Consider the following 12722-nt stretch of genomic DNA (forward strand, 5'->3'; position numbering starts at 1 on the left):
CACCAAATCTACGCACATTCTGTGGGCAATAATAGATCTCCTAGGGTCCCCATCATTCATTTTTCCTTGACTGAGTCACAATGAATAAATTTATCTAGAGACTCCATCCAGGGAGATTAACTTTAGATAGCAGAGACAGTGGTCACTGCACCTTTCAGGGGCCATAGCTCTTTTCTAACTCCTAGTTTTCATTTTCTAATTCCCATGGGGGGGGACCCACACTCTCTTCTCTCTCTCTCTCTCTCTCTCTCTCTCTCTCTCTCTCTCTCTGGTGTGTGTGTGTGTGTGTGTGTGTGTGTGTGTGTGTATTTCCAACTTAACCTCTCTGCAGCCTCAGGAAAAACAGTGAAACATTCAACACTTGGATTTTCAAGGCATCTAGCTGCGGTGTTGTTTGGGGGAAAACAAGTAACCACATCGCTCTTGTCTCTTTTAATTTAAATTTTACACAAAATCTGTTTTGAAAGGGAAATGGAGCATGCTAGGCTAATGACAGCCTTCCTTTCTCCCACTTGTCTCAAGTCACAGGGATGTGGTCCTCGCTGGGTTGGGAAGTTGGCCACTAAGCACTCATTAAAAGAAGCCTCCAAATCACTGCAAAATGAAAACAAATGAGCAGCCGGGGGTGGGGGTGGGGCAGGTAAGGGTGGCGGCGAAGCTAGAGGAGTGTATCAGAGAACTGACTTATTCTCAAAGGAATTCTCACGACAGCTACACACATTGCCGAAACCTCTGGTCTGAGACGGAGGAAATGCTTGACTTTTCTGGCTTGTCAGTGATTATTGTTTGGTTCACGAGGTGCTGCAGGAACTAGAATGCGAGTGGGAACCTGCTGGATGTTCTTCGGGTGGGGAACGTGTGCTTATAGTAGGCGCCAAAGACGAATGACCATCGGCCCCAACAAGTGCCAAGCGCTCTCCATCTTTACCTGGCGCCTTCATAACGTAGTTATAAAAATTCTTGTTTCTAGATTAGCACCCCTTTTGAGTAGAGCCAGCCACTGCTTGGCCACAGGCTGGGACTCAGCGGGGGCCGGTTTGCGGGGTGAGGGGATCAAAGGGGGACACCAGGGCCGCACAGGCGAGAAGCGCTGCAGGGTAGTGGCTGCCACCGCACACCCAGCTGGGAGGCCGCCACGGAGGCGGCCCAGGCGGAGATTAGCAGCGGCGGTCCCTCCCTGGCCCGCGAGTGAATGAATGATTAGTTTAATGCAACTCCCTGTCCTAGGCAGCTCTGGCTGGGAAGGGCGGAGCCTGAACCACGGATCCTCATTTTAAGGGAGAAAGGCGCTGGCCTCGGTGCGTGTATTAGCCGACCTTTCTTGTAGCTTCAACTTCTGTCCTCTCTAGTATCAGGCCCGCAGGGGCTTAAGCACGGAGCCTGATCTCCAAGGCTACTCGTTCCCTCCGTCCCCTCAGCTTCCTGAGTGCCCTGCTTTCCCCTGAGGGAGACAAGGGGGTGTGAAAAGTTGGGGGACCCTCCTGCACCCGGTCCGTGGCTCCTTCCGAAGCTGGGACAGCGGGGGACGCCGGGTCTTCTGCTCCGGGCGTGAGCGGGTGGTGGCATCCCGGCTGGGGGCGGCTCCTTTGCGCGGGAGGAGGCGGTGCGCTGGGCGCTGGAGACGCGCCTTCCCGGCTCCGGCAGCTCCCCGGGGCCGGTGGCCGGCTGGGCTGCAGGGAGGGCTAAACTGCCTGGCACAGCTTTCGCAGGAGCGACTGTCTCTCCTGAGCCAGGATCCTGGTCTCTCGTGCGACCCCGCGGGTTCCGCACAGTGCCCGATGCGCCCTTGTCTCCTGCACAGAGCAGGCGTGCGGGCTGGACATAGAGTCCGGGGACCGGGCCGGAGTTGCGCGTGCGAGAGCGAGAAGCCAGCCCGGCTCCAGAGCGACGAGCGCACTCGGTAGCGCCACCGCCGATCCCCAGCTCCCGCCGCTCCGACACCCCTCCTCCCGGCCCTGCTCTGGCGCGCAGGGGCTGACTGCTAACCCGCTGTGAGCAACTCCCTTAGAAAAAAGCCGCCGCATTGGCCGAGGCTGGCCGCAGGACCCCTCCTCCCGGGGCGCCCCCACTCCTCCCCCGCCGCTCCGGGCGCCCGCCTCCCTCCGCCGACTGTCTCCCGGCACGCCGGCCCACAGCCCTTTTGACTGCGAGCGGCAGCAGCCGAGTAGAGGCTGCGACGCGGGACCTGCAGTCGCCCGGGATTCCCTCCAGGTGACGATGCTCTGGTTCTCCGGCGTCAGGGCTCTGGCGGAGCGTCCTTGCCGACGCTCGCCTGGGATTACCTGCTGCGTCTTGCTGCTGCTCAATTGCTCCGGGGTCCCCACGTCTCTGGCTTCCTCCTTCCTGACAGGTAGGGGGGTGGGGGCGGGAGGGACCAGTCCTTTCGGACGCTGGGGTGGTTCTTGGGAGAAGCGGCACTGGCTGGCCCGGGGATGGGAGGGTGGAAAGCACCCACCTTGCCTGGCCCTCCCGGGTGATGGGGGATGCAGAGAAGCCCGGAGAAAAAGGGTGGGAAGGCTGTGTTGAGGTAAAGAGATGTGGGAGCTGAGTGAATGCTATCTTCGACAGGGTGGTTATCGGCACTCCGCTATTTGAAGTTAGGAAATTCCTTGATTTACTTACGTTGAATCTTTTTCTCAATCCTTGTTTTAATCTTAACCCCTCCTATGCAATGAAGGAAAAGACAGCGCCGTTTCCTGCACATCCTCTTTTCTCACTCCATAGGATTCCAATAAATCCACTGTGCTAGGCAGCGTTTTTAAAGCATGGTTTTCCAGACCTTGAACTTAAAGAAATGATCTTATTTTGAAAGGTTACTAATAGCAGGATATAATAATTACATATTTTCAGGCAGGTGAAGACCCCAGCTGCTATTTTGAAGAACATGCTTTACTGACACCTGGTGCAGAAAACAGAATATTTCTAAGAGAAAAGAGATTACAGTTCAGAAACTGATTTCAACCCGCAACAGCAGGCAGATTCACCTGAAAGGCCCACCACTCTTTGACACGGTCCTGAATGTCGTTCAAATTTAAGATCTTCCCTAAAGACCAGTTTGATGTGAGTCTGTGTGTGTGTGGCTGAAATGCCTTCCAGAGCACTAGAGTTATTAAATATGTGCTCAGACCAGCCGAAAACAGAAAACCTATCTATATACTGTAGTGACTCAAAGAAAACCGTAAGAATTATTTAAAATAGATTTGACAAGATTTGTTTGTGGTGAGCTTGATTACTTAAAACATTATACATTTCAGATGACTAGCTTAAAAGGTAAGATGTTTGCAATAATTCCATTAATCAAGATTTAAATTTAAAAATACTTTCATCTTCATTTCAGGGTCTGTGGCAAAATGTGAAAATGAAGGGGAGGTCCTCCAGATCCCATTCATCACAGACAATCCTTGCATTATGTGTGTGTGCTTGGTAAGTGTACAGGTCAGGGAAAGAGAACTTAACTGCAGTCTCCGGCAAGTACATCTGCTAAACATGACAGTGTAACTGTCTTCACACTGGTTTTGATCATTACCAAATTGCACATCACTTGTGCATTGAATCTAGTTAAATTTTTTATTTTTTTTTTATTTTGGCAATTTCTGCCTCAGCAGGCTGAGAATTCTTATCTTGGACATCGCTGTTGTATAAGTACAAGTCAAGGTGGACTTTGTATAACGTTGTTTCAGGAAAGCTACAGTTTGGAATGCCTGCCACTACAATGAAGTCATAGATCTCACTACCCCTCAACTTTCTGCACTGGTTCTATCCAGTGAGCTCAGCAGGGGATTGCTGAGATAGCATTTTGGTACAGTGGTCAAGGATAAGATATGGGAGAAGAGAAAGAGATGACTGCCACAAAGGACAGGCCTAAGACAAGGTGTAATCTTGTGTTGATCTCTTGCTTTTCTTTGCCTGCTGTGGTGGAAGCTCTGACATACAGGCTTCTTTTCTGACTTGGAAGCATGGGTCAGGAAGAAGGACCTATTCATAATCAGGAGTGACACTTGGCTGTCAACTGCTTAGTTAGTACTGGCAGTGGCTAGTAGATTCAAACGGATCATTTGTTTCAAGTTATTTTAGCTTAGACTCCCGATAATTCTGATAAACAGCCACTTGGAGGTGATTGAGCTACACTGAAAAGACTTTCTGAGACACATATAGATCTACAGAGGATAACACATATAGATCTACAGATGATAACGTTTTCACTGAAAAGACTTTCTGAGACACATATAGATCTACAGAGGATAACGTTTTCACTGAAGAGTGTTTTACCTGCCATTCACTTTTGGTAAAACTCAGTTAAAACTACACATCTTCAACCCTTGTTGGGAATACCTTAAGAGCAGATTCCGACAGTGATGCCCGGATGCTAGCTTGTTATCCCAATCAGCAGTAGGGAATTAGAGAGTAACCAACTCTCTTCAGACAAAAGCCACACTATCGATGTCCAGAGGACCCAGACTCTTTGTGACAAGAGACGAGGTCAATGTTTAGAGATGATGAATGAGTTTGTGCTTGCATCAAATGAATATCAGGCTCTGGACTGAAGAAATCAACAGAAACAAGTAAACAGGCTTTTCATTGGCTGAGACAATGAGAATTGAGGCCTAATGAAAGGTGCTCTTCCGTATTGATGAGCTGCCGTGTTAACCATCTTTACTAAAGAACACCCTGAACATGAGTTCCGAGTTTAGACTATGACTTAGCTATAGATTTACAAGTGTGGTGTGTGAATATAGTCTTCCTTTTTCATTTATTTGTAGAATGTGAATAAATGATTTAATTTTCTTCTCAACATTTTACAAGGGATTATCCTAAGTAATATTTAAATATGCCGAGAGCTCTACATGCGAACCTATTACCTTTCTTTTTGGTGATATTACGATTTGTGAAGCCTAAATACACATTTTGAATTTTGCAAACTATTATCACATAATATAATGAAACATCCCCCACAAGGCATTTTCCTTTCCTAGTAGTTCTCGCCCCATGATAGACAGTGCCTTTCTTCCAATGTGGAGACTTAGTAATATGAAAATTGATGCCAGAGTTATTTGCTGCGTGCTTTATAAAAGTATCAGCCAAGTTCTGAACAGCAGAAAGAACATAGAGAGGCATCTATAGACAAGTCTCAGTTCTTTCCTTATGCTCCTGGCAGTAGGTCTCACCCATCATTCCTTCAAATGCCTTCTTTAGCTGCTATGCCCAGTGATAGCTGACCATGACCTTGGCAGGGATGTAGAAGGATGAGCCCACGTCTCAGTGTTATTGCTTCTCATGCATCTGTGATGACTTAGGAAGAGTAGGCGTGAGCATGTCTCTCTGTATCCACTCTTGTGAGTTTACAGGGGATCCGCTACACCCATAGATTTCTTGCTGCATGGTCAGGAGGCTGCTCAGTATTTTTGAACTTAGATTGGAAAAGAGATCTAATTTAGTAAACTGGTAGTATGTGCAAGCAACATTTCCAAAACCTTATTTATTTGCCAGACAGTTTGCGAAGCAGCTTGTATTATTTAACTTGAACCCCATAAAAATCTTTTGAGAGGATTCTGTTCGTTTTGAAGACGAGGAGGCTGAGCTTTATGAAATTAAGAAGCTCGTGAAGGTCATATTTTATCTGCACAGTATTCAGTATTTTATTTATCAAAATTACCGAGCTGACACGCAGGGTCATGACTGTCTGTCTCTGGAGCATACACACATAACTAGGAGAAATAGGCTAGTTGTTAAACTAATGAATGAGAAGCTGGAGGAAGGAGAGGGCCTGTCGAAATTTCTTTTCCGCCAGGCCTTCCTTGAATGATTTTGTTTTGTTCTTTTGAGCCATCCGGAGCTCAGTGAGCAGTTGTTAGTCACACCGCCTGAGAGGAAAAAATATCTCTTTCCGATTTCAGCTGACCTGCAGGGAGTCCTGGTTCTGAGTGAGACTTGCGTATGAATATTGGAAGATATGTGATAGTTTAACTCAATTTTGGATTAGAGACGTAGGAATATTTAGTTTGGGTTGGTCCAGCTATTTTGGAATAAAGTCGTTAAGGCTGGGTGTAAGCTCATATCTTGTTTCATAACATGTGTGAAAAAAAAGCTAACCTTCAATGTATGCTTAAAAAAAGATGGAGGAAGGTACAGTTGGTGGAAGTCCGTGGCCCAGAGTCCTAAGTGTAATTACAGTGTCAGAGCCTGAAAAACTCCAGAGAATCTACACAGTCTGATTGAATTTTTAAGGTTCAGAGTAGCTCAGAGATAGAATGAACACATTTCTGTGGACACTCTGGGGACGAGGACATTGCAGAAGCGAACAATTTCACCCCGATTTATCAGTCGTAGAGGCCAGAGCATCCTGCCAGAACTGCTAGTGGTCCAGGAATAAGCTGTTTGTTAGGTGGCAGCGGAATCTCTTTCACAAATGGGTGGGTGCTGTCTTCAGTTCCTGCATTCCAGGGCAGAGGTGAGATGCGGGACCCACGTCTGGGCCCCAGGGATCCAGGCAGGCAGTGTACCCTAGAGAAATGAGTGCTTCCTTGTTCAGTGAAAAACAAAGCAGGGCTTTCGCACCTTGTGATCTTTAATGGGACTGGTGAGTCTCACACTGTTTGTTTCCATGATCCCCACCCTCCCCTGCTAGAGTTAATTTTCTAATAATGCCCAGGACAACACACGGGTGCCTTGTCCCAAAGTCCTGCTGTGGGCGGACAGTCACACTCAGATACATGACCCTGCTGCAGCTCTCTGCTCCACGGCCATCTCCAAACCCACCGAGTACAGGAGGAGGGGTGTCCATGCTTCTGGGTCTTTGCCCACCTCACTGCCGCTGAGGAAGTGGTGGGAGCCAGTGAGTTCCGCCCAGGCCTAGAAACCTGAGATAACTTTGGAGTCTGGGACACTGAAAACCAGAAGTCAGAGCTTAGTTTGGCGTACATTTTGTTCAGCAAAAAACATTATTCCTGAGGTTGAAATTTCCTCTTTTAAATCCAGAGGTGCAATGCAGAAATGGGCCCTCACTCATAAAAAGCCATGTGAATTCCCTGTTACAAGAAGCAGGCCCCACCTATCTTGGAGCTGACTGAACAGCTTAACAGAGCCGACCTTGTCCGCTCCTCTTCCACTTTCGTAATCACCAAAATCCTCTATCGCCCAAGAAGCAGCTCCAGCATCTCCTTGTCTCAACTGCCTCTGCCTTTGGGCTTTCAGCTCTACAAAATCCTCAGGTTTTCCATAGTTCATATTCTAACTGCCTGCAGCATGGCAGAGATCATCAGAACTCATATTAGGCCCTTAGCTGCAGCACGCATAGATTCCTGTGTGCGCATGCTCTCGGCGATATGGTAACTTGTTGAGTCCGGGACATGGGGCTTGCAATGTGTACATGTAGATCTGTGTCATTTTTTTTTTCAAAAATGGCTCATATCATTTCAGAAGTGATCCAATTTATTTGTTTATATTTATATGGTTGTTTTTAGGCAATCTTGGCTGACCGCTTTGAAGATTTTTGAGGAAAAGTTACTTAGACAGTGGTGCTGGCAAATTCACAAATGCCTGCTCTGAGACAGTTCCTCCTCCATAGGTCTCTAGGCCCAGAGGAGCAGAGCAAACCTGGGGCCACACAGGCTCTGAAGGCAGAACTGGGCTGTGAAGCCACTTTACTGTCAACTTCAGCAGTCAGCTTCTGCGGGTTGGTCACCTCTGTAAGCTTTCAGGGCAACAGCTCCACCCAATCAGCTCAGGGCTCTTTGTGGGAGGATTCAGAATGGAATTTTGAGGGCTGGAGAGATGGCTTAGTCGTCTTCCAGGGGTCCTGAGTTCAATTCCCAGCAACCACATGGTGGCTCACAGAATGGATTTTGAGCTGGTAGCACAAACCGGTCTTGGATTTGGAGACCCTTTCAAGGACAGATGCAGCTTTTGGTTGGCATCCTGTCGTTTTGGGGAAGGGGTTTAGTTTAGGAATTCCAGAAGCCTTGTTTACCATCTAAAAGGTTGCAAAGGCAGCTGGCCCTGTCTCCTCTCTAAGCCGGTTTCCTCACGTGGAAAGTGGGATGGATGTCAGTGTCTAGCCTGTGGGGTTGCCATGAGAATTTAGTGCTGTGGAAGAGAGAATGTCTGTTTAGCTTAGGACGTAGACGGGAGGAAGTCCCCTGAGATGATTTTTTCTTTTTACTGCTATTACTATGTTGGTGTTATCCTTTAAATTATTATTTCCTTAGATGAAGTAGTCTATAGAGGTTTGTCAGAACAGAATAAAAAAAAAGTCAATGCAGAAGAGACCCAGGGGTGATCATATCTACCCTTCTCTGTGAACCAACTCCATCACATCAGTAAAGCTTAGGGAGGTTTATGTCCCTCCTACTTGAGCTGGCTGGTCATGGCTACTCCTTATTGATCCAGTGTTCTGTGGGCCCTTTTGTGAGTTTTCCCCTTGCTCTCTATTAAATATCAAGAAAAACTTTCCACGGGAGTAGGGCCTCCTTTCTTGTAGGGCATTTACGTCTCCATGCCTGTGGGGTCCCCTCCACCTGTACTTTCATTGGCAGAGATAGGGTTGAGCCGTGGTGCCCCGTACTTCTGGAAAAACTGCCTAGTGGTCTGGCATCATGGGGATTTTCCTGGCCCGCTTTGTGGCAGTCTCGACCCAGCTCCAGACCTCAGTGCCCCAGCCTTTGCTGCTCCCCTTTCCCAGTCCCCTCTGACGCAGTCCTGCCTTCACCTTGGGCATCAATAGTAACCCATGTTTTAAGTCAAGAGAATGACGTTGAGGATAGTGTGGGCCTCATACTACATTGCATGAGGCTGAGAGAACACAAAACAGCAGGGAGCCAGGCAGCCAGGGGCCAGGAAAAATAAAACCAGTTAATAAACATCCGTTGGTTAAGTAGAGGGTCTCAGCGTTTCCCACCGTCTTTGTGGCACTCTGTGTGGAGTGTGGTAGACCGAAGCCTTTGCCATGAAAACAAGCTAGGGTGGTAGCCGCTTGTGTGTGGGGACCAGGTGTGCTCAATGGACTTAGCGCAGATCATCAAGTGACCTGGGCGTGTGTTTGGAGACCTGTTGATTCCTAGTTCTAATTTTATGGAACATTGCTTAAGGCGTTAGGAGGAGCAGGCTATAAATTCAGTCACACGGTGCTTTTTTCCTTCATCCTATACCTCTCTCTGCTTCCATTTTGTCTCATTAGTTTCCACCCTGATCCATGTTTATTTAAGTCACTGTGCTGCTTGGAGAGGCCTTAAGGAGACCAAGCCCAATGGGACAGATTTTAATCCACTGCCTGGTGGGGCAGAAACAGAGATGCATAAAAAGGGTTTATCAGCTGGGCCTGTTATGCTAGGCCTATGATTCCAACTACTTGGAAGGTTGAGGCAGGAGGATCATAAGTTAACATGGATGATTTAGTGATAGGAGATCTTCAAATTGAAAATAATTTTTTTTAAGGGTTTGGAGTCTATAGGTCAGTGTTAGAGTGCATGCCTAGGATGGGTTCTAAGTTCAGTACCTGGTACAATAAAATCATAAACAGAAAACAATAAAAACATAAAGAGGAAACAACAAAATAGAAAAAGGTTTACAAGAATGACAGAAAAAACTTCACGACAGACTCCAACTCACTTAGGTTAGAGGCAAAATTGCGTCACAGTGGTGAGAGCTTGGTGGAGACAGGGGCTGGTAACACAGTCTAAGCAAAGCATTGCAGGAGAGAGGCGAGTGTGATTGGGTTGTGTGGGGAGCTAGTCCAAGGTTCCTGCGGCTCTGGTGGAATGGGAGGTAAGAGCTCTAAAGGAACCAGCTTGGGAGCCCTTGAACGTCATAATAAGGAAAAAGTCCCTTGCGTGTGATTGGGGTCAGAAGGGGCTGTTTAACATTCTTGGAAGCCACATGAAACAATACGATGTGCTATTTAAATGCCTGTAGGAGTTCTTGTGGGCAGATGTTTAGAGTGGAGAGGCTGGAGTTTGGAAAGCAGACTGCAGACCTGTGGTGTGGTCAGGTGGCGGCGAGCATCCTGCAGCGCGGTGTGTAGTGGGCATGGAACGAAGGCAGTAAGTCAGTGTTTGGAGAATAAGGCAGCCAAGGGAGTGAGGTGCAGGGTGAATGACGTGGAGGCTGTCACTGTCACACAGGCACTGCTGCTAAGAGGAGAAATGGTTTGCTTTTAGAACACCAGCCTCTCCTTCCACTTACAGAGACACAGTTCTCTATGTCACGGTGTCGCTCACTGAGCAAATGGTTTACCATAGCTATAGGCACAAACACAGGTGTCATTAGAGGCTGGAAGCGCTGAATCCCTTGAAGCTGAAATAGCAGCCAGATGTGAGCCATCATGTGTGTGCTGGGAATTGAACTCTGGTCCACTGGAAGAGTAGGAAGTACTCCTAACCACTGAGCCATCTCTCCAACCCGGTTTCATTGGTGTGCTAACACACTGGCAAGTCTACTGGAAAGAAGCATTTTGAAAATGCCCTGCAGGCTCTTAAAACGTGCATCGTGATCTGGGGAAGGATGAAAAGTCCTTATAGAAATAAACTTGGGCTTTGAGTGGAGATTTTAAAAACCTGAATCTGCAATGTTAACCAGGAGGTTCAATCTTGACAGAAAAATATGTAAGGGGACCCCAGTGCAATAGATTATAGTTATGGTGGCAGGAAGAGAAGGTGGAAGGCAGGGGACAAAGCGAAAGTGTTTGGGAAGACAGTGACCAGGGTCGTAGAATGCTGAAGAAAATCACACTGACAATGTAAGGAAAATCGCAAAGCAGGAAGTTTGTCACCGTCACCCTGGACTGTCTGCAGCCAGGGATGGGCCTCATCTGCCTGAGGACTGCGGCGCATTTGCTTATGAGGTTGAATTGATCACACATGGGGTTGGCTTGGAACCTTGCTGTCAATAATCCAAAGCTAAGATTGCCATAAGGATTTTGAAAAATTAATGCAAAGATCACAAAATTTTCCAACTTTGATTTTAAAAAAATCTCACCAAAAGTGAATACACAAATACCACAGGAAAATTTCAAAGGTACCAAAACAAGCCTCATTTCATGGGCAGAAGTAATATACCTTCTGCGCATGGTTTCGGAATGTTTTTATGGCTAAATGCAGAATGGATCAGGCCACACGGAGGCATAGTTCTTTTCTTAGGCATAAGAACAACACTGTAAAAGAGTCTGGGTAATATTAGAACTTACTATTAGAAACATTCAAGTTTGGTCTATTAAACTGTTAATGGTGCTTTAAAAATATTATGATATGATTTTATATCTTAAAATCTACATCTTCAAGTAAAAATACGTTCTTTTCTCACAAAAATTTTAATGCCCAGTTTTGCCCATGATAGACAGCATTGGAGCGTGGTTTTGTGCTAGAGGGTGTGGGCTCAATTTTTACCCAGGTCAGCTGGTGGTTACCTGTCACTTATCATCTCTCTGAACCTTTGTGTGGGTCCTGGGCGAGTCACTGAGGCTGCATGGTCTCATTTCAGTTGGTGGCAGTAGGTATCCACCGAGGGGATGAATAGCTAAATGAGACGGTGTCTGTGAAAGGCCTTTGTCACCAGGGTTAAGGGATTCTTACTAAAGGCAAAGACTTTTTTTTTAAAAGTGATGTCTCCACAGTGTCCCAGATGCTTATGCCCCTTACATAAAGTTGGAGAGTGTTTGCCTATGCAGAGCCTCCTGTATGTTTTAAATTATATCTTGATTACTTATACCCCATGGATGTGGAGAGTCAACTGTATTATGCCATAAACCAGGTTTTGGGTTCAATTCTTTTTAAGTACATGCCTTAGGAATCACAGTATAGTTCAGAAGTCTAGTCCTCAATGCTTGTGTGGCTTTAGGTAAGTTGTGGAATATTTCTGTATCTTGACAACCTCGTCTTCCTTCACAGCAGGGTGTGAGCTAAAACATATAAAGTCCCTACACCTGCTCTGGATGGTGGGAGTGTGTGGAACCACAGTCTGGGGTCCTCCTAAGAGGTGTTTGGGCTGCTAATGCAATTGATGTCAATGCCTGGGAAATGCCTTCCCTCTTAAGTTGCTTAGGGTGGACAATGGGTCTTGAGGGAAGGTAACTTTTGTCCTTTTTGTATACAGACAGAAAGTCCCAGCATATCGGTGGTTTGTTTGGTTTCTCATTCTGAAGCGCTCACTTGCTCAGTCTGCATCTAGGTTCACACAGCTAACAACTGCTGTGTGTTCAGTGAGACCCAGTTGTCCTCTGATGGTATTTGCCACTGCATCTAGAAGAAGCAGGAAGGAGGCAGAAAGTAAAGTTCAGCACTGAGCAGGCCTTGGACGGAGTGCGAATTGGTCCAGTTGACTGTGTACCAAAGTAGCATAGAGTTTTGTTCTACACAGAGCACAGATCAGATGAACTCTACTGAATTTGAACCCGTGGACCCAGCACGCGCATGCTGTGTTGGCCTTGTTCCCCATCTGAGAGCACCCCTTTTCTTCCCTCCACGGTGTGTGTTGCCTGTATGCAGAACCGGGGTAAATTCCTGCCTTAAGGGATGAGGTTCTGAAGTCTAAGAACTTGTCATGATCTTTCCTACTGCCCTATAGCGTCATGGAGAGGTCCACGACCTTGAGGCTCGAGTGGGAGTCAGGCTGGAGTTTCCTGTTTATAGTTTAGGTTAACACTTGGGATGGCTCTCCCCAGAATGGAACTCCACGTTCCAAAACATGACTCTCCCAGAAAGCTTGTCACAAAAGGTCACCCTCCTCTATTAACA

The 12722-nt window shown here is 47.0% G+C and overlaps 1 protein-coding gene across 2 annotated transcripts in view; it reads left to right on the plus strand.

Annotated features, from left to right (window-relative positions):
* Positions 1-1688: 1688 nt before the first annotated feature.
* Bmper (BMP binding endothelial regulator) overlaps positions 1689-12722 on the plus strand; it is a 253526-nt gene continuing 242492 nt past the window's right edge. For both annotated transcript variants that reach the window (XM_041657223.1, XM_041657224.1), the window contains exons 1-2: positions 1689-2350; positions 3338-3423. In XM_041657223.1, the coding sequence (XP_041513157.1) occupies positions 2218-2350; positions 3338-3423 (219 nt within the window). In that variant the 5' untranslated portion in view covers positions 1689-2217. The remainder of the gene's footprint in view (positions 2351-3337; positions 3424-12722) is intronic.

Source organism: Microtus oregoni, unplaced genomic scaffold (assembly GCF_018167655.1).
Source record: "Microtus oregoni isolate MIOR12 unplaced genomic scaffold, Mior012 000008F_ref0000371, whole genome shotgun sequence".
Classification (NCBI taxonomy): Eukaryota; Metazoa; Chordata; class Mammalia; order Rodentia; family Cricetidae; genus Microtus; species Microtus oregoni.